The sequence below is a fragment of the Ornithorhynchus anatinus genome, chromosome 5 (genome assembly GCF_004115215.2).
Source record: "Ornithorhynchus anatinus isolate Pmale09 chromosome 5, mOrnAna1.pri.v4, whole genome shotgun sequence".
Taxonomy (NCBI): domain Eukaryota; kingdom Metazoa; phylum Chordata; class Mammalia; order Monotremata; family Ornithorhynchidae; genus Ornithorhynchus; species Ornithorhynchus anatinus.
Genome location: NC_041732.1, coordinates 102,492,482 through 102,519,591, shown reverse-complemented (window position 1 = coordinate 102,519,591; position 27,110 = coordinate 102,492,482). Strand labels below are relative to the sequence as shown.

Here is a 27,110-nt window from a genome sequence, read left to right as displayed (position 1 = left end):
AGTCCCAAAGCCTTGGGGGTAGGAGGGTTGGGGGCGGGGGGGGGTCTCCCTCCGGCAGGATCCCGCCCACTTCCTGGGTCTCAATAACGGGCCCACTGGTCCCGGGCTTCCACACGGAATCGGGACTGGATGTTCCCTTCACGATACAGCCTCTATACTGACCGTGAGCCTGTCGTGGGCGAGAATGTGCCTGTTTATTCTTCTGCTGTCCTCTCCAAAGCGCTTAGTACAGCGCTCTGCACACAGTAAATACTCAATTAAGACGACTGAATGAACAAACGAATGAACACCAACCAGGGGAGAGCCGGCCGCGGCCTGAGCCGTCTGGAGGTCCGAGCCCGGAGGGTGATCTCGTCGGAGGGCCGGAGGGGAGGGAGGAGGCGTCCTTCGCGTCCTCCCGTGGCTCCCAACCGGGGGGCAGCTGAAGACCCTCGGGGGTCCCGTGGGGCCGGGCTGCTCCCTTCCTCCGGCCCCCACCCGGACGCCGGGTTCAGCCGAGCTCTCTGGGCCCCATCTCCCGTCCCCTCAAACGTCCAGTGTTCGAGGAGACCGCGGAGGGCGTTGGGTGGCGGAGGTCCCGGAGGGAGGAAGAGAATATCCAGGACATTTTCTGGCTGGAGGCCCTTCCTTCCCTGGGAGTCTTTGGCCCTGTGTGTGTTTTTGTGGGGAGACAGGGGTGGTGTATGTGTGTGTGTGTCTCTGGGTCTGGGTCCTTTCGTCCCTGAGGGTGTGTGCGCTTGTCTCTGGGGGGGGGGTGTATGTGGCTGTGTGTGTTTTTGTATGTGTGTGTTGTGTCTGTGAGTGTGTATGTCTCTGGGTGTGTGTGTGTCGCTGGGTACGTGTCTCCGGGTGTGTGTGTCTAACACGGTGTGTTTGGCCGTGACTGTACAGTCACTGGAGGGAGCCAGCTCTTTCACTTTCTAAAAAAAAACAACAACAAAAAATCCATCTGAGCCCAAACCAGCCGAAGAGAAACAGCAGATGAGCAGCAGGATACGAGCCGCTCCCCGAGGCCTCTCCTGACCGCTCGGGATGGAGAACCGGCCGCTCTTCCTTCACGCCCCCGGCTTGGCCGACCAGACAGACAGACAGACAGACAGGCAGCAGCAGCAGGAGGAGGGGGACGACCGCCCCACCGACCGATGGCGGACGGATTTCACTTCGAAAACCCCGATTTCACAGATTCTGCACAAAGGTCTTCACCTGTAGGAAGAGAGACAAAGTTAGGGAGCCCAAACCGGACGCCCCCCAAAGTGGAAACAACCAAACCCGGAGGGTTTTCTGGAGGCCGGGGGAAGCTGAGGCACAAAGAGGGGACGTCTCGCCTCGGGGTGAGCCAAGAGGCCGGGAGGCCCAAATCTCCAATTCCGGGCCACCCTGCAGAATGATATGATTCGTTCAATCGTATCGATTGAGCGCTTACTGTGTGCAGAACAGCTTACGGTGTGTCAGCGGGAGAGCCTGTTCAGTTACCGAAGAGATAATCTTCCATCTACCCCTGTGCTTAGTACAGCGCTTGGCGATTACCATATATAATCAATGAATTAATTAATCGGGACCTTTCTGCCAGACTTACTCTGCGTCGGGGCACGGGCCGGGACGGCAGAGTTTGACTCCCCTTTTTCCGGAAGGGCCGGGTCAGGGGCAAGCAGTTGCCAGCTTCACGGTGACGGAAGAAACTAGACGGCGATCTGCCACCCTCCCGTAGAAACAAACTTCCCCTCGCTTCGAATGGGGGCGCGGATTGTGCGAAGGCGAATGACGACGGGGTCTCGCGATCCCTTGAATTCTGGGGTTTCCCACTCGGCTCATTTCATCACAACATCCCCACCAGGAAGCCGGAGAAAGAGGCATTCCCGGCCCCATTTTACAGAGGAGGAAACTGAGGCCCAGAGGGGTTAAGTGGCTTGCCCAAGATCCTGCAGCGGGCTGGGACTAAAACCCAGGGCCGCCAGGGCCCTGGGTGACATAGAGGACGAGGAGGAGGACAAGGAGGAGGAGGGAAAAGGAGTAGGATGAGGACAAGGAGGAAGAAGAGAAGGATGAGGATAAGGATGAGGATGAGGAAGAGGATGGGAGGAGGAGCAGGAGGAGGAGCAGGAGGAGGAAAAGGAGGAGAACAAGGAGGAGTGGGAAAGAAAGAGGAGTGGAAGACGAAGAGAATGAGGAGGAGGATCAGGAGGAGGGGAAGATGAGGAAAAAAAGGAGGATTGGGGGAGGGCAAGATGAGGAGGAGGAAAAAGAGGAGCATCAGGAGAAGGGGAAGACGAGGAGGATGAGGACGAAAGGTGAAGGAGGAAGATCAGGAGGAGGGGAAGATGAAGAGGATGAGGAGAAAAAGGTGGAGGAGGAGGAGGAGGAAGAGGAGGATCAGGAGGAGGGGAAGATGAAGAGGATGAGAAGAAAAATGTGGAGGAGGAGGAGGGTCAGGAGGAGGAGGAGGAGGAGGATCAGGAGGAGGGGAAGATGAAGAGGATGAGGAGAAAAAGGTGGAGGAGGAGAAGGAAGAGGAGGATCAAGAGGAGGGGAAGATGAGGGGAATGAGAAAAAAGGTAGAGAAGGAGGAGGAGGAAAAGAGGAGGATGAGGATCAGAGGAAGATGAGGAGGATGGAAAAAGAAGGAGCAGGGGAAAGAAGGAGAAGGAGGAGGAGGAGGAGTGCAAAAGGAGGAGGAGGAAGGGAAGATGAGGAGGAGGGGAAAAGAAGGAGTAGGAGGAGGTGGAAGAGAGGACCAGAGCAAACCATTTCCTGGAGAAACGGAGCCAAGGCCCGGCAAGAAGAGGAAAGGCCGGGGCGTTAAGGACCCACCCGCCAATGAGAATAGGGTTTGGACCTTGTTCACAAGCGCCTTCTGTTCCGCTGGGTCATCGGCAAAATCTCTGTCGACGTCAAGCAGCAGCACCGGGGCCTTCTTCAGATCCGCAAAGTGGAGTCTGCGGGCACAGAACGGTCACCAAAATCTCCGCGACATCTGTGAAGTGCTCACACCGTGGCCAGAGCTGCACCGAGCGCTGGGGGAGACCAGGGTGAACCCATCACGGCCCCAGTCCCCGGGTCCGGCCCCGGAGCTCACAAGCCTTGGCCTCGTCCCCGCTGTACCGACGAGGAAACCGAGGCCCAGAGAAGGTCGGGGAACGGCCCGAGATCAACCAGGACTGAGGAAGGTAAGGAAGCCGAGCGGAGCCCGGGAGGATTCCGCCGGGCTGAGGCCTCTCCCTCTTGAACCCTGAAGGTAGGGACCAAAAAAAGAGGATAAAAATGAAGGATTCTCTCAGAGGAGGACGGGATTTCTACCGGCAAAGGGAAAGACGCATCCAACTCCACCATCTGCCTGCTGGGTGACCTTGGGCACGTCATTCTGCTTCTCTGGGCTTCAGTTCCTTCATCGGTAAAATGGGGATTGAGACTGTGAGCCCCACGTGGGACGTGGACTGTGTCCAACCTTCATTCAGTTGTATTTACTGAGTGCTTACTGTGTGCGAAGGACTGCATTAAGTGCTTGGGAGAGTAAAATATAACAGATATATTCCCTGCTCACAGTCTAGGGAGGGAGACATTAATATACCTAAACAAGTAAATAAATTACAGATTTATACAGATCTATACATTTGTGCTGTGGGGCTGAGAGGGAGGATGAAGGAAGGGAGCGAGTCAGGACGACGCAGAAGGGAGTGGGAGAAGAGGAGAGGAGGGCTCAATCTGGGAAGGCTTCCTGGAGGAGACTGGCCTTCAATAAGTGGGTGAGAGGAATTATCTGGCCGATGATCTTGTATCTACCCCAGCTCTTAGAACAGTCCTAGCACATAATAAGCACTTAACAAATTATTAGTACTAAGTGCCGTCGAGTCGTTTCCGAATCCTTGCGACTCCACGGATAGACTTTCTCCAGAACGTCCCGTCCTCTGCCATCATCCGCAACCTAACGGTTCTTCCGTTATGGATGTGATGGTCTCTCTCCGTCCAGCTGCCGGGCTGCCTCTCCCACCTTCTCCCTGGACTTTTCCTAGCATTAGCGTCTTCTCCAGAGAAGCCGTCCTCCTCATCACGTGTCCAAAATCTGCTCATCTAAGTCGAGTCGTGTGACCTTCCAAAGACCACTTTGGTTTCATTTGCTCCGAGATCCATTCGCTTGTCTCTTGGGCCGTCCATGGTATTCGCCAAAGCCTTCTCCGGCACCGCATTTCAAAAGAATCGATGTTCTTTCAATCCTCTTTCTTCGCTGTCCGGCTTTCGGATCCACACGTGGTCACTGGCAACACCACCGAGTCCACAATTTGTATTTGTGAGGCAACGGTTACATCAGCACGTTTCATGACCTTTTCCGGGCTCTTCATCGCAAGCCTTCCTAACGTTAATCTTCGGCGTATTTCTTGGCTACTAGTTCCCTTATTATTGACCATCGATCCCACGACGGAAAAATGGTCAATTACTTCAGTCTTCTCTCCGTCCACCACAAATGTGTTAAAACTTCCAGTTGTCATGATCTCTGTTTTCTTGACTTAACAGATACCATAAAAAACGCCAACTGACAAGGGAAAGACCACAGCCATAAAAGGCCAAAAGGGGATGGGGAAAGCCCCCTCCCCGCCTACCCCCCTCCGTTTTTTCCGATGATCCCCAGCAGGTGTGCCACCTGGAGCGAAAACCAGGTTCCCGGAAGAGTCCTGGGAAGAGTCTGTGAGACCGAGCACGCGGAGTTGGAAGAGCCCGGGAGCTGGCCGGAGTTGGAGAAGATCACCTCTGACCCCTTTTTCTCCCCTTCTAGACTGTAAGCTCGTTGTGGGCAGGGAATATGTTCTATTGGTCTATTGTACTCTCCCGACTGCTTAGTACAATGTTTCACACGCAGCAAGTGATAAATTACAGTTATTTTATTAAAAAACAATAAAATAAATAAAATTAACAATAATTTAATATTTATAAATGAGCAACGTGGCTTAGCGGCAAGAGCCTGGGCTTGGGAGTCAGAGGTCGTGGGTTCTAATCCCGGCTCTGCCACTCGTCTGCTGTGTGACCTCGGGCATGTCACCTCACTTCTCTGTGCCTCAGTTACCTCTTCTGTAAAAATGGGGATTAAAAAATGTGAGCCCCACATGGGACAATCTGATTACCCTGTATCTACCCCAATGCTTAGAACAGTGCTCTGCACATAGTAAGCGCTTAAATACCATAATTATTCAAGCGCTCAGTATAGTGTTCTGCACATAGTTAGCACTTAACAAATACCATAATTATTCAAGCGCTTAGTACAGTGCTCTGCACATAGTAAGCACTCAATAAATAATATAGAATGAATATCTATAATTTAAATGTTATTTAATTACTTAATAATTAAATAATAAAATAGGGTTATTCTATTAAATACAATTGAATAAATGAATACTCTCCCAACTGCTTCGCACAGTGCTCTGCAAGAGCAAGTGCTCACTAAATACGATTGACTGACTGACCCCCTGAAGCAATGGACTGGGCCTGGAGCATTCTCGTTATTAATATTAATAACAATAATATTTGATAAGCACTTACCACGTGTGAAGTAATTAACAACAATAACAGCAACTGTGTTATCTGTTAAGAGCTTACTACGGACCAAGCATCGTACTAAGCGCCGGGGTAGATACGAGGTCATCAGGTTGGACCCCATCCCTGTCCCAGGTGGCGTCCGCCGTCTTCATCCCCATTTTACAGAGGAGGGAACTGAGGCCCGGAGAAGTGAAGTGACTGGCTCAAGGACCCACCACAGCAAAGTGGTGGAGCCGGGATTAGAAGCCAAGGCCTTTTGACTCCCAGGCCTGGTTTCTAACCACTAGGCCATGCTGCCGGTCACGCTGAAAGTGCCCCGGGCCCGTCCCCCGCCGCCCGCCCCCGCCTCGGGAGCCGGGACGACGGACTCTCTACTTACTCCGTGGTCTTGTGCACGAACCAGTCCTCGTGCTGAGCGTGAAGTTTCTCCAGATAATCCAGCCCGACGTCTTTCTCCTCCGGCCGCGCCCGCCGCCGAAGCCGCTCCAAACAGACCTACGGGACCGGCCCCATTTCCCCGCCTAAGGCAAGGGTTCGCTCGCTTGTCGTTTGCACTTTTTTAAGTGGTATTTGTGAGGCTCTTACTACGTGCCAAGGACTGGATTCATGCATTCATATGAACTGAGAGTTTACTGTATGCAAAGCACTGTACTAAGTGCTTGGGAGAGTACAACATAATGATCAGACACATTCCCTGCCCACAGTAAGCTTTATTCATATTAATAATAATAATAATTGTGGTATTGGTTAAGTGCTTGCTATGTACCAGGCACTGTTCTAAGTGCTGGGGCAATAATAATAATGATGGTATTTGTTATGCGCTTACTATGTGCCAAGCACTGCTAAGCACTGAGGTGGATACAAGGTAAGCAGGTGGTCCCAGGTGGGGCTCCCAGTCTTAATCCCCATTTTCCAGATGAGGTAACTGAGGCCCAGAGAAGTGAAGTGACTTGCCCAAAGTCACACAGCTGACAAGCAGAGGAGCCGGGATTAGAACCCACGACCTCTGACTCCCAAGCCCGGGCTCTTGCCACTGAGCCACGCTGCGATCAGGTTGGACACGGTCCCTGTCCCACCCAGGGCTCACAGTCTAAAGTAGGAGGGAGAAGAACAGGTATCGAATCCCCATTTTGCCACTGAGGAAACTGGGGTCCAGAGAAGCCAAGCGACCTACCCAAGGTCCCGCAGCAGGCAAGGGGCAGAGCCGGGATTAGAACTCAGGTCCTCTGACTCCCTAGGCCTGGGCTTTCCCCGCTGGGCCACGCCGATTCCCTCTAGACTGTTCTCTCCTTGTGTCCAACTATTCCGTTGTACTCTCCTCTCCCAAGCGCTCAGTACGGTGTTCTGCACACAGTAAGCGCTCAATAAATACCATGGATTGATTCATTCCTCCCCGGCCCCCCCAGCTCATTCCTAGGGGCTCACCTCTAGGCCTCTCTCTGCTGGGGTCCCAACTGTAGCGAGTGAATCACAAGGCAGTGGGAAGAAGGGCTCTGTCATCCTCTCCCCACCCACCCGTTGCCACCAGCTTGGGTGTGAATAATAATAACAACAATAATAATAACCGTGGTATTCATTAAGCACTCACCACCGTATCGAGCACTGAGCAGATACAAGATCGTCGGGTTGGACCCGGTCCTCGTCCCCCGAAAGGCTCCTAATATCAAACCCCGTTTCACAGACGAGGTCACTGAGGCCCAGGGAAGTGACTTTCCCGAGGTCCGACAGCCGAGTGGACGAGCCGGGATTAGAACCCACGTCCTTCTGACTTCCAGGCCTGGGCTCTACCCTCTAGAACGTTCATTCATTCATTCAACCGTATTTAGTGAGCGCTTACTGTGTAGAGAGCACTGTGCTAAGCGCTTGGAAAGTATAATTCGGAACAAATAGGGACAATCCCTGCCCAGCAACGGGCTCACGGTCTAGAAGCGGGGGGGAGGAGACAGACAACAAAACAAAACATCCCACCCGCCCACAGTGAGCTTCCAGTCTAGAGGGGGAGACGGACATTCATGGAGATCCGTAAGGTCCTCGGGGCACCGATTAGACCGTGACCCCGTCACTGGGCAGGAATCATCTCTATCTGTTGCCCAATTGTCCATTCCAAGCGCTTAGTACAGTGCTCCGCACATAGTCAGCGCTCAATAAATACCATTGAATGAATGAATCGGGGGGGGGGGGGAGCGGGTTCTGCGGCCTTCCCTAAGCCCTCCTCTCCTCTTCCCCCACTCCCTTCCGCGTCGCCCTGACTTGCTCCCTTTCTTCATCCCCCTTCCCAGCCCCGCACCTTTCATTCATTCAATCGTATTTATTGAGCGCTTACTATGTGCAGAGCACCGTACTAAGCGCTTGGAATGGGGCAACAGATAGAGACCATCCCCGCCCAGTGACGGGCTCATGGTCGAATCGACCACTTACGTCCACCTCCATCACTGATTTACTTTTATTCATGTCGGTCTCCCCCTCTCGACCGTCAGCTCGTTCTGAGCAGGGAACGTGTCTGCTTATTATTATATCGTCCTCTCCCAAGCGTTTAGTCCAGCGCTCAGCACCCAGTGAGCTCTCGATAGATACGACTGAACGACCGACTGACTGGACGAAAGGTCCGGTTCTACGTCCACCCCGGGCCCCGACGCTGGGGAGAGGGGGTTCTGCGTCGGCCGGGGGCGCCGAGGCCGGGGAGGGGAAGGGGTCCGGGGCCTCGCCCGCCGGCGGGGGACGGGGTCGTGCGTCCGTCCGGGGCCGGTCCCGGTCCCGGGGTTACCTGGGGGGCGGCGCGGAGGTAGAGGAAGGCGTGCAGGCGGGCGCGGGGGGTCAGCTGGCGCAGGAAGAAGGAATGCCAGTCCTGGTAGACGGCCCACTCCAGCGCGTTCAGGGAACCGCTCTCAAACAGCGTCTTGGCGAACACGTACCTGGTTGGCGGGACGACAAGGACGTGCCCGGGGCAACGGTGAATGCTTTGGGGTTTTCGGCTTTTTCACGGTTCAGTGTTCACTATGTGCCGGGCACTGCGCTAAAGACTGGGCAGATCCAAATGAATCAGGTGGGACCCAGTGCTTGTCCCCCGTGGGGCTCACAGTCTCCATCCTCGCTTTCCAGATGAGGGAACTGAGGCCCGGAGAAGTGAAGTGACTTGCCCAAGGTCACACGGCAGCCAATGGGCGGAGACGGGATGGGAACCCGGGTCCTTTTGATCCCCAGGCCCGGGCTCTATAGAGAAGCAGCCCGGTCTAGTGGATAGAGCGCGGGTCCGGGAGTGAAGAGGACTTGGGTTCTAATTCCGACACCGCCACTTGTCCGCCGTGTGACCTTGGCAAGTCACTTCACTTCTCTGGGCCTCAGTTACCTCACATGGAAAATGGGGATGGAGACATGAGCCCCACGCGGGACAGGGACTGTGTCCAAAACGATTTGCGTGTATCCATCCCAGCGCTCAGAACAGTGCCTGGCACGTGGTAAGCACTTAATATCATAATTATAATTATTATTAGTGTAGGAGATCCAAAAGATTCTGGAAGTTCCTAAGGAGCTTCAATCCCTCTTCTCACTCCTACATAGACTACGAGCCTCATGTGGGACAGACACTGTGTCCAACCTGACGACCTGATCTACCTCAGTGCTCAGTACAGTGTCTGGCACATAGTAAACACTTAACGGATCCCATTAAAAAAAACATGAGGTGAGCAGCCTGGAAAGCTGGCGTGTTTTAGGAAGAGACCGGTCATTCATTCATTCATTCATTCATTCATTCATTCATTCGTATTTATTAAGCGCTTACTATGTGCAGAGCACTGTACTAAGTGCTTGGATCGGACAATTTGGCAACAGATAGAGACCCTCCCTGCCCAAAGACGGGCTCACACCCGTGGAAGGGGTGGAAGTCCTGGGAAGTGACCGTTCATTCATTAATTCATTCAATTGTATTTATTGAGCGCTTCCTGTGTGCAGAGCACTGTACTAAGCGCTTAGGAGAGTACGATACAGCAATAGAGGGACACATTCTCTGGCCGGAGCGAACTTACTCCCCTCTCAGAAGCAGCCGGCCCATTCCCCGGCCTGGACCCCTCCCGGGCACGGGCACCGCCCGGGGAGTCCCGCCCGGACCCCTCCCCTCCCGGGGGGCGGCCCGGGAGGGTCCCGGGCCGGGCCTGCAGGCGTGCAGCTGGGCCCGGGCTCTCCGTACCCCCCGGGGACGCGGGGGGAGAGGAAGGGGCCCCGAACCCGCACCCCAACGCTTGAAGGCAGGAGGCAGCAGTAGGCCGGAGGCGGTGGGCCCCGGGCCGCCGGACCCCTTTACCCGGTCTGCTCTGCCGGACGGGGATGGGGAGGCGGGTGGGGGGCGGGGGCGTTGAACCCCTTACCTGTCGCTGTACACGGACCTCTCGAAGATCTGCACGGCCCCGGGGGTCCGGGCCAGCCCCTCCGGGAAGGGGGCCAGCTGGGATTTGAAACGGCTCAGGCAGGAGAAGGTTTGGAAAGTGAAGGACCAGCGGGTCGGCTCCCGGTACATCAGATCCAGCAGGTTCACCACCGGCCGCTGCTGCGGGGAAGAATTTCTCTCTCCTTCTTTCTCTTCCTTTCTTTTTCTTTCATCCTCTTTCTTTCTCTCTTTTTCTCTTTCTTTCTTCCTTTCCCTCTTTTTCTCTTTCTGTCTCTCTTTGCTTTCTCTGTCTTTCTCTCTCTTTTCTTTCCCTCTTTCTCTTTCTGTCTTTTCTTTCTCTCTTTCTCTCCTCTCTCTTTCTCTCTCTCGCTCACACACATACACAAACACACACACAGAGGGGGATGACCACCGCCACGCGAGAAGCAGCGTGGCCTTGCGCACCCAGCCCGGGCCGGGGAGCCAGAGGACCCGGCATCTATTCCTGACTCTGCCATTCGCCTCTGCTGGGGCTGGGGGAGGACTTTGGCCAAGTCACTTCACCTCTCGGTGCCTCAGTTTCCTCATGAGAAAATGGGCTTCAATACCCGTTCTCCCTCCTACTTAGACCGTGAGCCTCATTTGGGACAGGGACAATTTCTAACCTCGATAACGTGAAATCATACCAACGCTTAGAACGGAGCCGACACATAGGAAGCGCTTAACAAGTACTATTATTATTATCGTTATGTTCTAGAAATCCTATCGATTCCCTCGAGATGAATTTTTTCTACCGGGGGAGGGGGTGAGCCATTAGCAGCTGTTACTAAAATACCCTTCCAACCAACGGAAGCTCTCGAACTACAATTCTGCCTGGGCCCTGGATTCAGTTAGTCGTTGAGGGCAGGGAATGTACCCGTTTATTGTTGTACTGTACTCTCCCAGGCGCTCAATACAGTGCTCTGCACATAGTAAACGCTCAATAAATATGATCGAATGAATGAATAATACAATTAATCTATCAGTGCAGAACCCTAAGCCCTTAGGAGTTGGTAGACACAATCCCTGCCCTTGAGAAGCTGACAGTCTACTGCCAATTACTGTTAATTACTGAAAATGCTCTTTCAAAGCCTTATTGAAGGCCCATCTCCTCCAGGAGGCCTTCCCTGACTACGCCTTCCTTTCCTCTTCTCCCACTCCCTTCTGTGTCGCCCTGACTTGCTCCCTTTATTCATCCCCACTCCCAGCTCCACAGCACGCATGTCCGTATCTGTCATTTATTTATTGATACTAATGTCGGTCTCCCCCTCTAGACTGTAAGATCACGGTGGGCAGGGAATGTATTTGGTATTTGTTAAGCGCTTACTCTGTGCAGAGCACTGTTCTAAGCGCTGGGGTAGATACAGGGTAATCAGGTTGTCCCACATGAGGCTCACAGTTAATCCCCATTTTACAGATGAAGGAACTGAGGCCCAGAGAAGTGAAGTGACTTGCCCACAGTCACACAGCTGACAAGAGGCAGAGTCGGGATTCGAACCCATGAACTCTGACTCCCGAGCCCGGTCTCTTTCCACTGAGCCACGGAATGTGTCTGTTGTATGGTTCTACTGTCCTCACCCAAGCCATCAGTAAAGTGCTCTGTACCCAGGAGGTGCTCAATAATTACAATTGACTGACTGACTGACATCAAACGGACAGATAACCTTGAATCTCCTCCAGGGCTTAGAACAATGCTTGGCACACAGTAAGCAAGTGCTCAATAAATCCACTGGATTGACTGTGAGTTGAGAGAAGCAGCATGGCTCAGTAGAAAGAGCCCGGGCTTGGGAGTCAGAGGTCGTGGGTTCTAATCCCGGCTCCACCTCCTGTCAGCTGTGTCTCAGTTACCTCATCTGGAAAATGGGGATGAAGACCGGGAGCCCCACATAGGACGGCCTGTTTACCTTGTATCTACCTCAGCACTTAGAACAGTGCTTGGCAATATAGTAAGCGTTTAACAAATACCTCATTAATATTGACTATGGCCAAACTGATAGACTGTATCACTGTATCTTCCCCAGCATTTAGAACAGTGCTTGGCACACAGTAACTGCTCGATAAATCTGACTGAATGACTGTGGCCAAGTGAATAGCCTTGTAATAATGTTGGTATTTGTTAAGCGCTTACTATGTGCCGAGCTCTGTTCTAAGCGCTGGGGTAGATACAGGGTAATCAGGTTGTCCCACGGGAGGCTCACAGTTAATCCCCATTTTACAGCTGAGGTAATCGAGGCACAGAGAAGTAAAGTGACTTGCCCACAGTCACACAGCTGACAAGTGGCAGAGCCGGGATTGGAACTTGTCTCGCCCTCTGCACTCAGAACAGTGCTTGGCACACAGTATGTGCTCAATAAATCCGGCTGACTGTGGCCAGACTGACAGATAACCCTGTATCTCCGCCAATGCTTAGAACAGTGCTTGGCACCCAGTAAGGGTGTGAAATGACTGTGGCCAGACTGATTGATAACCTTGTATCTCTCCCAGTGCTTATAACAGTGCTTGGCAGATAGTAAGCGCTGAACAAATACCACCATCACTAGGAAGTTGGTAAAAGGGAGAGGCCCCCAGGCAGTGGGATGGCGGGAACCCCGAAGCCCCCGCCTCCCAATCGGGGGGGCAATTAGGGCTGCCCCTCCCCCTCGCCCCCCGAAAACCTACCTCTCGGGTGCCCTCGGCCTGGACCTTCTGCCAGGTTTCCACGGGCTCCGCTGCCACGTGCCAGTCCGGGAAGGTTTCGGTGAGCAGTTTCACGAAGGTGGATTTCCCCACAGCTGCAGTCCCAGAGGAGGGAATCGGGACACGTCACCGATTAATCAATCGATCGGGCAGTCGTAGCCATTGGGCACTTATTGTGTGCACGACACTGGACTGAGCGCTTGGGAGAGGACAGTGAAACAGAGTTGGTGGACACACACCCTGCCCGCCACGAGCTGACGGTCAAGAGAGGGAGACGGACATTAACAGAAAGAAAGAAATGAGGGATGTGGAGGTGAGGGATGTGGGGCTGGGGGAGGGCTTCATCCGGGAAGGCCTCTTAGAGGAGACGGGCCTTCAGGAAGGCTTCGAAGGGGGTGGGAGAGTCATTGTCTGCTGGGTTTGAGGAGGGAGAACCTTCCAGGCCAGAGGAGGGACGTGGGCAAGAGGTTGGTGGCGAGACAGATGAGATGGACTACGCCTCCCTTTTCCTAGGCTCCCCCTCCCCTCCGCGTCACCCCGACTCTCTCCCTTTGCTCTACCCTCCTCTCACCGCCCCACACCACTTGGGTATATATGTACATATATATAATTCTATTTATTTATATTGACGCCCGTTTACGTGTTTGGATGCGTATACATCTATAATTCTGCTTATTTCTACTGATGTCTGTTTACTTGTTTTGATGTCTGTCTCCCCGCTTCTACACCGCGAGTCCAGTGTGGGCAGGGATTGGACTCTCTCTATTGCTGAATCGTACTTTCCAAGGGCTTAGTACAGTGCTCTGCACACAGTAAGCGCTCAATAAATACGACTGAATGAAATAAATACGACTGAATGAATGAATGGAGAGAGGCTGGCATTAGAGGAGCGAAGTGTGCGGGCTGGGTTGCAGTAGGAAAGCAGTGAGGTGAGGTAAGGGGGCGAGGGGATGACGGCTTTAAAGCCGATGGTGAGGAGTTTCCATTTGATGCGGAGGTGGGTGGGCAACCCCTGGATGATCTTGAGGAGAGGGGGAAACGTGGCCTGAACGTTTTTGTAGAAAAATGATGCGGGCAGCAGAGTGAAGTACGGGCTGGAGTGGGGAGAGACGGGAGGCAGGGAGGTCAGCGAGGAGGCTGATACGGTCATCAAGGTGGGAGAGGAGAAGGGCGGGCTTGGATTAACATCGTAGCAGTTTGGATGAAGAGGAAAGGGCAGATTTTAGCAATGTTTTGAAGGTGGGACCGACAGGATTTAGTGACGGATTGAATATGTGGGTTGAATGAGAGAGAGGAGTCACGGCTGACGCCAAGGTTACGGACCTGTGAGACGGGAAGGATGGTGGCGCCGTCTACAGTGACGGGAAAGTCAGGGGGAGGATGGAGTTTGGGTGGGAAGATAAGGAGCTCTACTTCAGACACATTCTGTTTGAGGTGACGGGAGGACATCCGAGTAGGGATGTTTTGAAGGCGGGAGGAAATGCGAGACAGCGGAGAGGAGAGAGATGGAGATCTGGGAATCATCTGCATCGAGGTGGGAGTTGAAGACGTGGGAGCGAATGAGTTCTCCGAGGGAGTGGGTGCAGATGGAGAAGAGAAGGGGACCCAGAACTGAGCCTTGAGGGACCCCCACAATGAGGGGGTGGGAGGCAGGGGAGGAGCCAGCAAAAGAGACAAAAGAGACTGAGACGAGCGGCCAGAGAGATGGGAAGAGAAGCAGGAGAGGACAGTAGCAGTGAAGCCGACATTTAACTTCTCCGTGCCTCAGTGACCTCATTTGTAAAATGGGGATGAAGGCTGTGAGCCCCACGTGGGACAACCTGATGACCCTGTATCTCCCCCAGTGCTTAGAACAGTGCTCTGCACATAGTAAGCGCTTAACAAATACCAACATTATTATTAAAAGGCAGCTGAGAGGAAACGCTCTGGGCCTGTCACTACCTTGCTTAAAAACCTCCAGTGGTTGCCTATCAACCTCCGCACGAAACAAACACTTCTCACTTTGGGCTTCGAGGCTGTCCATCCCCTTGCCCCCTCCTACCTCTCCTCCCTTCTCTCTTTTTACTGCCCACCCGGCACGCTCCGCTCCTCCGCCGCCAACCTCCTCACCGTCCCCCGTTTTCGCCTCTCCCGCCGTCGACCCCCGGGCCACGTCCTCCCGCTGTCCCGGAACGCCCTCCCTCCTCACCTCCGCCAAACTAACTGTCTTCCCCTCTTCAAAGCCCTACTGAGAGCTCACCTCCTCCAAGAGGCCTTCCCACACTGAGCTCCCCTTTTCCCTCTGCTCCCTCTCTGCCCCCCCTTCACCTCCCCTCAGCTAAGCCCTCTTTTCCCCCCCTTTCCCTCTGCTCCTCCCCCTCTCCCTTCCCCTCAGCACTGTGCTCATTTGTATAGATCTTGATTACCCTATTTATTTTGTTAATGAGGTGTCCATCCCCTTGATTCTATTTATTGCTATTGTTCTTGTCTGTCCATCTCCCCCGATTAGACTGTAAGCCCGTCAAGGGGCAGGGACTGCCTCTATCTGTTGCCGAATTGTCAGTCCAAGCGCTTATTCCAGTGCTCTGCACATAGTAAGCGCTCAATAAATACTACTGAATGAATGAATGAAGAAGATTAGGAGGGAGTAGAGGCCATTGCGTTTAGCAAGAAAGAGATCATTTGGGACCTCTGAGCGGTTTCTGTGGAGCGAAGGGGAGGGAAAACGGACTGGAGACGGTCAAGGAGAGAACTGGAGGAGAGGAAGTCGAGGCAGCGGGTGTAGACAACTGGCTCAGGGCGATTGGAGTGGAAGTGAAGGCGGGAGATGGGGCGACAACTGGAGGGAGCCGTGGGGTCAACGGAGGGCTTTTTTTAGGACGGGGAGACGTGGGCATGTTTGAAAGCGGCGGGGAAGGAGCCATTGGAGAGAGAACAGTTGAAGATGGTGGTCAGGGAGGGAAGAAGAGAAGGGGCCAGTGTTTTAATACGTGTGAAGGAATGGGACCGGATGACCGGGTGGAGGGGGTGGAATTTGAGAGAGGGCCGAAGATCTCTTGAGACACTGCTGGGAAGGATGGGAGAGTTGAAGAAGGGGCAGGAGGAAGGAGGGAATGGAGAGGGGCAGGGGGGATTACCGGGAGATCGCGCCTCACGGTTTCAATTTTCTCAATATAGTAGGTAGCCAGGTCATTACGAGTGAGATATGGGGGAGGCCAGCGGACAGGGGATTCGAGGAGGGAACGAGAGACCTGGAACAACTGGAGAGGGCGTTGGGCAGGGTGACAATAAGGAGGGAGAAATCATTTTGCCGGGACTAAACTGTGTCCTAGCTCCATGAGACAATGCTAATCAATCAATAAATCTGTTTGGGTAACACCACCATCATCATCATCGACGGTCTTTCTTGAGCGCTTACTGCTTGCAGAGCCCTGTACTGAGCGGTTGGGAGAGTACTGTATAACAGAGTTGGTACACCCGTTCCCTGCCCACCGCGGGCTCACATTCAGTCAATGGTATTCAGTACAGTGCCCGGCACAGAGTAAGCGCTTACCAAATCCCATCGTCGTCATCTATTGGGCGCTTACTCTATGCAGAGCCCTTTGCTAAGGAGAGTACAAATACAGTAGAGCTTACGGTCAAGAAGGGGAGACCGGCATTAATATCAGTAAATAGTTATTGATTTACTAAAGTATCTTTATGCACTAAATTCCGTCACCGGTAACCAGTTAGGAGAAAAACTTCGAGCAGGCTGCTTCACTGGATCGATCGGTCAATCAACTGTTTGGGATAAAAAACTTTATCCGGGCTGTCTTACCGGATCGATCGATCAATCGTATTCACCGAGTACCTAATACAGAGAAGCAGCGTGGCTCAGTGGAAAGAGCACGGGCTTTGGAGTCAGGGCTCATGAGTTCGAATCCCAGCTCTGCCACTTGTCGGCTGTGTGTCTGTGGGCAAGTCACTTAACTTCTCTATGCCTCAGTTCCCTCATCTGTAAAATGGGGATCAAGACTGTGAGCCCCACGTGGGACAACCTGATTCCCCTATGTCTACCCCAGCGCTTAGAACAGTGCTCGGCACATAGTAAACGCTTAACAAATACCAACATTATTATTATTATTAATAGGCACAGAGCATTGTTCTGAGCGTTTGGAAGACTCGACGCTACAGTTCCCGCCCTCGAGGAGCTTACAGTCCTCCCCTTGTCTGCTGGGTGATCCCGGGCAAGTCGCTTAACTTCTCTGTGCCTCGGTTCCCCCATCTGGAAAATGGGGATGAAGACTCTGAGCCCCACGGGGGCCAACCTGATTAACTTGTATCTACCCCAGCGCTTAGAACAGTGGTTGGAACATAGTAAGGGCTTAACAAATACTATCATTATTATTTTTAAGATTATTACAGTCTGCCGTGTGCAGGGCATTGGCCTGAACACTTGGGAGAGGACAGAAGAGTTAGCAGAGACTATCCCTTCCCTCAAGAAGTTTACAGTCTACTGTGCGCAGAGCACTGGACTGTTCATTCATTCGTCTTTACGGAGCGCTTACTGGGTGCAGAGCTCTGTAGTAAGCGCATGGGAGAGGACAATTCGGCAACAAGGAGAGACAATCCCTGCCCACGACGGGCTCACGATCCAGAAGGGGGGAGACATCAAAACAAGTAAACGGGCAATAATAGCATCAATATACATAAATGAAATTAAAGAATGATGCATCACTAAGCCTGTGGCTCTTCCTTCTAGTCTGTGAGCTCCCCGAATGCAGAGATCGAATCTACAGACTCTGTTGTACCGCAATAATAATAATAATTATGGTATTTGTTAAGCACTTACTAAGTGCCAGGCACCGCACTAAGCGCTGGGGTGGATACAAGCAAATCGGGCTGGAGACGGTCCCCGTCCCACACGGGGGCTCATAATCTCCATCCCCCTTTTACAAATGAGGTGACTGAGGTCCAGAGAAGTGAAGTGACTTACTCAAGGTCACACAGCAGACAAGTGGGAGAGCCGGGATTAGAACCCAGGACCTTCTGACTCTCAGGCCCGGGCTCCATCCTCTCCGCCACGCTCCTTCTCACTATGCCAAGCTGCTTCTTAATCACTGTACTCTCCCAAGCGCTTAGTACAGGGCTCTGCACAGAGTAGGAGCTCAGTAAATTCATTCAATAGTATTTATTGAGCACTTACTGTGTGCAGAGCACTGGATTAAACTCAGTAAATGCCATGGAGACACAGAGTACAACAGAGTCACTGTCCTAAGTGCCTGGAAGAGTGAAATACAGACGGCAGACACAATCCCTGCCCTCAAAGAGCTTCCGATCTGCATTATGGGTTTTTATTAATGGCATTTGTTAAGCGCTTACTGTGTTGAGCACTGTAATAAACACCAGAGTAGATAATAATAATGATGGCATTTTAGCGCTATGTGCAAAGCACTGTTCTAAGCGCTGATAATGATGGTATTTGTTAAGTGCTTCCTATGTGCCAAGCACCGTTCTAAGCGCTGGGGTAATAATAATAATGATGTTGGTATTTGTTAAGCGCTTACTATGTGCAGAGCACTGTTCTAAGCGCTGGGGTAGATACAGGGTCATCAGGTTGTCCCACGTGAGGCTCACAGTCTTCATCCCCATTTTACAGATGAGGTAACTGAGGCCCGGAGAAGTTAAGTGATTTGCCCACAGTCACACAGCTGACAAGTGGCGGAGCCGGAATTAGAACCCACCACCCCTGACTCCCAAGCCTGGGCTCTTTCCACCGAGCCGCGGCCCAACTAATCAGGTTGGACACAGTCCAATCCCACATGGGACTCACAATCTCATCCCCACTTTACAGATGAGGGAACCGAGGCCCAGAAAAGCGAAGAGACGTGCCCACGGTCACCAAGCAGACAAGCGGTGGAGCCGGGATTAGAACCCAGGTCCGGGTTCTTTCTGCTAGGCCACGCTCCTTCTCTTAAATAAATTCCAAATAATAACATTATGGCCCAAGTCCACTCCCCTTGGAACAAATTAAAATCAGGCACACAATGAATCCACGCCGCCCCGTCAACCAAACAAGTGTTTTCAAACACCCAGGGCTCTGCACATAGTAAGCACTCAATAAATACCACCGATAGATTGATAGGCCAGACTAAGCACAGAGTAATAATAATAATAATAATAATATTGGTATTTGTTAAGCGCTTACTATGTGCCGAGCACTGTACTAAGCGCCGGGGTAGACACAGGGGATCAGGTTGTCCCACGTGGGGCTCACAGTCTTAATCCCCATTTTACAGATGAGGTAACTGAGGCACCGAGAAGTGATGTGACTTGGGACTGAGTAGTCCCTCAATATTCATTCACTCAGTTGTATTTACTATTACTAATAATGTTGGTATTTATTAAGCACCTGCTATGTGCCGAGCACTGTTTTAAGCGCTGGGGTAGACACAGGGGAATCAGGTTGTCCCACGTGGGGCTCTCAGTCTTAATCCCCATTTTACAGATGAGGTAACTGAGGCACCGAGAAGTGAAGTGACTTGCCCAAAGTCACACAGCCGACAAGTGGCAGAGCTGGGATTCGAACCCATGACCTCTGACTCCAAAGCCCGTGCTCTTTCCACTGAGCCACGCTGCTTCTCATTTACTGAGCACTTACCGTGTGCAGAGCGCTGTACTAAGCCCTAGGGGAAGTACCGATACAATAAATGGCGACTTTCCCTGCCCACAACGAGCTGACAGTCTGAATCCACAGTGTAATCTCAGCTATTGTCCTCTTCCAAGCGCTTAGTACAGTGCTCTGAACACAGTAAGTGCTCAATAAATATGAATGAATGCAATAATATTAATAGTAATGGTATTTGTGAGGTGCTTACTATGTGCCAAGCACTGTTCTAAGAATGTACCCTCTACCAAATCCTTCATTAGCTAAAAAGAATAATAATAATAATGATGGCATCTGTTGGGCGCTTACTATGCGCAAAGCACTGTTCTAAGCGCTGGGGAGGATACAAGGTGATCAGGTTGTCCCACGTGGGGCTGACGCTTTTCATCCCCGTTTTACAGATGGGGGAACTGAGGCCCTGAGAAGTGAAGTGACTTACCCAAAGTCACACAGCCGATAAGTGACAGAGCCGGGATTCGAACCCAGGCCCCGGCTCTTTTGAACTGAGCCACGGTATTTATTTATTTTTATCCCCGTCTGTCTCCCCCTCTAGTCTGTGAGCTCGCTGTGGGCGGGGAATGCGTCTACCTATTGTTCTACTGTGTTCTCTCCAGCGCTTAGCACAGGGCTCGGCACGCAGTAAGCGCTCAATAAAGATGACCGAATGAGTGAAAGGATGAATGAATGAACAGAGTTGGCAGACACAAAGCTGGTTGCGGGCGGGGAATCCGTCTCTTCTAGTGTCTGCTCCCAAGCGCTCAGCACAGTGCTCTGCACCCACTAACCGCTCGATACATTCGACTGGCTCGTTATGTAACTATTTATAGGCCCACTTTTCTCCTTAAATAAGCTCCCGGCTCCTCCCCTGGTCTGCTGGGTGACCGGGGGCAAGACACTTCACTTCTGGGAGTCGGAAGGTCGTGGGTTCTAATCCTGGCTCCTCCACTTGTCAGCTGGGTGACTTTGGGCAAGTCACTTCACCTCTCTGGGCCTCAGTGACCTCAGCTGTCGAATGGGGATGGAGACTGTGAGCCCCAGGTGGGACAGGGACCGTGTCCAACCCCATTTGCTTGTTTCTACCTCAGCGCTCAGTACAGTAGAAGCAGCGTGGCTCGGTGGAAAGAACCCGGGCTGGGGAGTCAGAGGTCCTGGGTTCTAATCCCGGCTCTGCCACTTGCCCGCTGTGTGCCTTTGGGCAAGTCATTTCACTTCTCTGGGCCTCAGTTCTGTCATCTGGAAAATGGGGATGAAGACCGTGAGCCCCACGTGGGACCTGATTGCTCTGTATCTCCCCCAGAGCTTAGGACAGTGCTCGGCACATAGTAAGCGCTTAACAAATACCAACATTGTTATTATTATTACAGTGCCTGGCACCTAGTAAGTGCTTAACAAACACCATCATTATTATTATTAATAACAGGGCCTGACACATAGTAAGTGCTTACCAAATACCGTTATTATTAACATTACTAATAACAGGGCCTGAAACATAGTAAATGCTTAACAAATACCATTATTATTATTAACAGGGCCTAACACATAGTAAGTGCCTAAGAAATACTGTTATCATTATTATAATGAATAACAGGGCCTGACACAAAGCACTGAAAAATACCATTATTATTAATAATAATAATAATAAGTGGCCTGACATATAGTAAGTGCTTAACAAATACTTATTGAGCACTTACTATGTGCAGAGCACTGTACTAAGCACTTGGAATGTACAATTCAGCAACAGATAGAGACCATTCCTGCCCAGTGATGGGCTAATAACAGTGGCCTGACGCCTAGTAAGCACTTAACAAATACCATTATTATTATTAATAATAACAGTGGCCGGACACATAGTAAGCACTTAACAAATACCATTATAATTAATAACAATGGCATGACACATATTAAGTGCTTAAAAAATACCGTTATTATTATTCCTAATAACAGTGTCTGACACACAGTAAGTGCTTAACAAATACCATTATTATTATTATTATCGTTATTATTATTAACAGGGCCTGGCACATGGTAAATGCTTAACAAAAATACCATTATCATTATTATTCTCAATAACAGGTCCTGACACACAGTAAATGCTTAACAAATACCATTATTATTATGATTATTAATAACAGGGCCTGGCACATAGTAAATGCTTAACAAATACCATTATTATTATTATTAATGTCAGGGCCTGACACATAGTAAATGCTTAACAAATACCATTATTATGATGATTATTAATAATAGGTCCTGGCGCATAGTAAATGCTTAACAAATACCATCATCATTATTATATTATTAATAATAACAGGGCCTGATACATAGTAAATGCTTAACAAAAACCATTATTATTAGTATTATTATTAATAACAGGGCCTAACACATAGTAAATGCTTAACAAACACCATTATTATTATTATTATTCTTCACATAGTAAATGCTTAACTAATACCATTATCATTGTTATTATTATCGATAACAGGGCCTGGCACATCGTAAAGCTTAACCAATACCATTATCATTGTTATTATTATCGATAACAGGGCCTGGCACATCGTAAAGCTTAACCAATACCATTATCATTGTTATTATTAATAACAGGGCCTGATACATAGTAAACGCTTAACAAAGGGCATTATTATTATTGTTATTATTATTCACAGAGAAAATGCTTAACCATCATTATTGTTATTATTATCGCTAACAGGGCCTGGCACATAGTAGAGCTTAACCAATACCATTATCATTGTTATTATGAATAACAGGACCTGACACCTAGGAAGCGCTGAGGCAAGACCGTTCTCATCCTCCTCGTTACTATTATTAGGAAGATGAATAAGGGGGCCTGACGCAGTAAGCGCTGAGGAAATACCGTGACGATGATGATGATGCGGCTGCTGAGGAGGGCGGGGAGGGTGGGGGAGAGAGAGGGGGGGAGAGAGAGAGAGGGAGGGAGGGAGGGCCCCCCCCCCCACCGCGTTACCGATGTTCCCCTCGAGGGCCAGCCTAAGGGGGCCGGGGCTCGTGCCCGCGGGCGCGTTCGCGATGGCGCGCAGCCCCGCCGCCAGCCGCCTCGGCGCCATCCCGCCACTGCGCCTGCGCCGCCCCCCCCCCGGCCTCACCGCGCCTGCGCCGGCCCCGCCCTCCCCCCGGCGTGCGCGCCACCGCGGCTCCCGCCGGGCGCGGCCTGGGTTCCACCGCGCATGCGCCCCCCCCCCCCCACAGCGCCCTCTCTCGGCGCTTCCTGGTCCGACCAAAGCTCCCCACCCTTGGCCTCGAAGCCCGTCCATCCCCTGGATCCCGCCTGTCTCTCCTCCCTTCTCTCCTGCTCCGGCCCAGCCCGCACGCTCCGCTCCTCTGCTGCAGCTCACCTTCTCTCTGAGCCTCCTTCTCGCCTGCCCCGCCGTCCACCCCCGGCCCACGTCCTGCCTCTGACCCGGAACGCCCTCCCTCCTCACCTCCCCCAAATTAACTCTCTTTCCCTCTTCGAAGCCCTACTGAGAGCTCACCTCCTCCAGGAGGCCTTCCCACACTAAGCAAATCCCTCCCTTTCCCTCTGCTCCTCCTCCCCTCTCCATCCCCTCTTCTTCCTTCTGCTTTTCCCCCTTCCCCTCCCCACAGCATGTGTGTATTTGTATATATTATTTGTGTATATATTTGATGTGCATGCATATCTATGATTTTATTCATCTTGATGATATTGACGCCTGACTACTTGTTTTGGTGTCTGTCTCCCCCATTTGGACTGTGAGCCCGTTGTTGGGCAGGGATGGTCTCTATCTGTTGCCTATCCGTTACCAAGACCTGCCGGTTTCACCTCTACAATATCGCCAAGATCCGCCCTTTCCTCTCCACCCAAACGGCTACCTTACTGTTACGGGCTCTCGTTATATCCCGGCTAGACTACCGTATCGGCCTTCTCTCCGACCTCCCTTCCTCCTCTCTCGCCCCGCTCCGGTCTATTCTTCACTCCGCCGCCCGGCTCATCTTCCCGCAGAAACGATCTGGGCCCGTCACTCCCCTTCTTAAACAACTCCAGTGGTTGCCTATCGACCTCCGCTCCAAACAAAAACTCCTCACTCTAGGCTTCAAGGCTCTCCATCACCTCGCCCCTTCCTACCTCTCCTCCCTTCTCTCTTTCTACCGCCCACCCCACACGCTCCGCTCCTCCGCCGCCCACCTCCTCGCCGTCCCTCGGTCTCGCCTATCCCGCCGTCGACCCCCGGGTCACGTCCTCCCGCGGTCCCGGAACGCCCTCCCTCCTCACCTCCGCCAAACCGATTCTCTTTCCCTCTTCAAAACCTTACTTAAAACTCACCTCCTCCGAGAGGCCTTCCCAGACTGAGCTCCTCTTCCCCCTCTACTCCCTCTGCCATCCCCCCTTTACCTCTCCGCAGCTAAAGCCTCATTTTCCCCTTTTCCCTCCGCTCCTCCACCTCTCCCTTCCCATCCCCACAGCACCGTACTCGTCCGCTCGACTGTATATATTTTCGTTACCCTATTTATTTTGTCAATGAATTGTACATCGCCTCGATTCTATTTAGTTGCCATCGGTTTTTACGAGATGTTCTTCCCCTTGACGCTGTTTAGTGCCATCGTTCTTGTCTGTCCGTCTCCCCCGATTAGACTGTAAGCCCGTCAAACGGCAGGGACCGTCTCTATCTGTTGCCGACTTGTTCATCCCAAGCGCTTAGTACAGTGCTCTGCACATAGTAAGCGCTCAATAAATACTATTGAATTGAATTGAATTGAAATTGGCCAATTGTCCATTTCAAGCGCTTAGTACAGCGTTCTGCACATAGTAAGCGCTCAATAAATACTACTGAATGAATGAATGAATGTTGTCCGTCTACCCCGTTTAGACTGTGAGCCCGTTGTTGGGCAGGGATTATCTCTATCTGTTGCCCAAGTGTACATTCTAACCGCTTAGTACAGCGTTCTGCACAGAGCAAGTGCTCAATAAATACGAATGAATGAATGAATGAATGGAGGATGCGGGCGCGCGCCCGCCTCAGCGCGCCCCGGGCGTGCGCACCACTGCAGCTCCCTCCCGCGCGCGGCCTCAGCGCGGCCTGTGCCTCTCTGCGCATGCGCGCCCCGCCTCAGCGCGGCCTCGGTCCGACGGTGCGTGCGCGCCCCCGCGCCCGGACGCGTTCCTTGCTCATTCAGAATGGGCACGCGCACGCTGCCCGCCTCACCTTAGTCACTAGAGCCCGGGCCTGGGAGTCAGAAGGACCTGGGTTCTAATTCTTCCTCTACCACTTGGAATAATAATAATAATAATGTTGGTATTTGTTAAGCGCTTACTATGTGCCGAGCACTGTTCTAAGCGCTGGGGTAGACATAGGGGAATCAGGTTGTCCCACGTGGGGCTCACAATCTTAATCCCCATTTTACAGATGAGGGAACTGAGGCCCAGAGAAGTTAGGTGAATTGCCCACGGTCACACAGCCGACAAGTGGCAGAGCTGGGATTCAAACTCATGAGCCCTGACTCCAAAACCCATGCTCTTTCCACTGTGCAGAGCACTGTTCTAAGCGCTAGGGTAGACACAGGGTAATCAGGTTGTCCCACGTGGGGCTCCCCGTCTTCATCCCCATTTTACAGATGAGGTCACTGAGGCACAGATAAGTGGAGTGACTTGCCCACAGTCACACAGCTGACAAGTGGCAGAGTCAGGATATGAACCCATGACCTCTGACTCCCAAGCCCGGGCTCTTTCCACTGAGCCACGGTCCTTCTCATAAAGCATTCATTCAATAGTATTTATTGAGCGCTTACTATGTGCAGAGCACTGTACTAAGCGCTTGGAATGTACAAATTGGTAACAGATAGAGACAGTCCCTGCCCTTTGACGGGCTTACAGTCTAAAGCATCAAGGTCGATGCAGGCCCTGGTGAGTTTCGAACTCACAACCCCCAGTTTACAATACCAGCGCTCTAATCCTTGAACTACACTGCCTCATCCCTCTTCTATCCGCCCCAGCGCTTAGAACAGTGCTTGGCAATCTCCCGCGTGGCTCAGTGGAAAGAGCCTGGGCTTTGGAGTCAGGGGTCATGGGTTCGACTCCCGGCTCTGCCACGTGTCAGCTGTGTGACTGTGGGCAAGTCACTTCACTTCTCTGTGCCTCAGGTACCTCATCTGTAAAATGGGGATAAAGACCGTGAGCCTCACGTGGGACAACCTGATGACCCTGTATCTGCCCCAGCGCTTAGAACAGTGCTCTGCACATAGTAAGCGCTGAACAAATACCAACATTATTAACATTATGCTTGGCAATCTCCCTTGTATCCACCCCAGCGCTTAGAACGGTGCTTGGTACGTAGTAAGGCCTTAAAATATCATTATTTTCCTTTCTGGGGCAGACTGCGCGTGCGCGCCAGCGCCCTCAGCGCCCTCCCGCGCGCGCTCGGCCTCAGCGCTTGCGGGGGCGGAGTGCGCGTGCGCGCCTGCCTCACCCCCCCCCCCCCCGCCCGGGCACGACTGCGCGTGCGCACCACCGCCCTCAGCGCCATCCCCTCCCCCTCCCTGCCCGGAGGCGTCCAGATTTGGGGACGCGCGCATGCGCCCTGCCTTCCCTCGTGAGAAGCAGCGGGGCCTGGTGTGGATAACCCGAGCCTGGGAGGCCGAATCATCATCAACATCATCATCATAATTTGTTAGGCACTTACATGCTAGGCACTGGATTAAGCGCTGGGGTGGATACAAGCAAATCGAGTTGGACACAGTCCCTGCCCCACTTGGGGCTCACAGTCTCAATTAGAGAAGCAGGGTGGGGCAGTGGAAAGAGCACGGGCTTTGGAGTCAGGGCTCATGAGTTCGAATCCCAGCTCTGCCACTTGTCGGCTGTGTGACCGTGGGCAAGTCACTTCACTTCTCTGTGCCTCAGTTCCCTCATCTGTAAAATGGGGATTAAGACTGTGTGCCCCATGTGGGACAACCTGATTCCCCTGTGTTTACCCCAGCGCTTAGAACAGTGCTCTGCACATAGTAAGCGCTTCACAAATACCAACATTATTATTAAGTCTGTCCGTCTCCCCCGATGAGACCATAAGCCTGTCAAAGGGCAGGGACTGTCTCTATCTGTAACCGATCTGTACACTCCAAGCAATGAATGAATCAATTAGAGAAGCAGCGAGGCTCAGTGGAAAGAGCCCGGGCTTGGAAGTCAGAGATCATTTATTCATTCAATAGTATTTATTGAACGCTTACTATGTGCAGAGCACCGTACTAAGCGCTTGGAATGTACAAATCTGTCGTGGGTTCCAATCCCACCCCTGTCACTCGTCAGCTGTGTGACCTCGGGCAAGTCGCTTCACTTCTCTGAGCCTCAGTGACTTCATCTGACAAATGGGGAGGACAACCTGATCACCTTCTATGCCCCATCCCCACCCCCCAGTGCTTGGCACATAGGAAGCGCTTAACAAATGCCATTATTATTATTTACCTTCTCTGGGCCTCAGTGACCTCATCTGCAAAATAGGGAAGAAGACTGGGAGCCCCCCGTGGGACAACTTGATGACCTTGGAACCCCCTCAGCGCTTAGAACAGTGCTTGGCACATAGGAAGCGCTTAACAAATGCCTTTATTATTATTTACCTTCTCTGGGCCTCAGTGACCTCATCTGCAAAATGGGGAAGAAGACTGGGAGCCCCCCGTGGGACAACCCGATGACCCTGGATCTCCCCCAGCGCTTAGAACAGCGCTTGGCACAGAGGAAGCGCTTAACAAATGCCATTATTATTATTATTAGCCACACACACCACACCCCTCCGCTCTCCGTCGCCCCCAAAGGCCCAGACACGGGCACACGCCCCTTCCCCCCCCTCCCCAGAGAGCGAGGCGGAGAGCAGGCTTGCAAAGTTTTAATGTTCCCGGGCGGGCGCG

The 27,110-nt window shown here is 52.2% G+C and overlaps 1 protein-coding gene across 4 annotated transcripts; it reads right to left on the bottom strand.

The window, feature by feature from the left end:
• Positions 1 to 696: 696 nt before the first annotated feature.
• Positions 697 to 22,306, bottom strand: DGUOK (deoxyguanosine kinase). Of its 4 annotated transcripts, none has more exons than XM_029066489.2 (7): positions 22,207 to 22,306; positions 12,581 to 12,693; positions 9,885 to 10,063; positions 8,288 to 8,435; positions 5,903 to 6,018; positions 2,834 to 2,933; positions 697 to 1,203 (listed from the first exon to the last, which is right to left on the bottom strand). In XM_029066489.2, exons 1-7 carry the CDS (start codon positions 22,304 to 22,306, stop codon positions 1,177 to 1,179), a joined length of 783 nt encoding a protein of 260 aa, XP_028922322.2. In that variant the 3' UTR covers positions 697 to 1,176. The 4 variants fall into 4 exon arrangements, with proteins under 4 accessions (XP_028922322.2, XP_039768089.1, XP_028922319.1 ...); XM_039912155.1 differs by having other exon boundaries at positions 9,885 to 10,060; XM_029066486.2 differs by lacking the exon at positions 22,207 to 22,306 and adding an exon at positions 21,992 to 22,072.
• Positions 22,307 to 27,110: the final 4,804 nt, after the last annotated feature.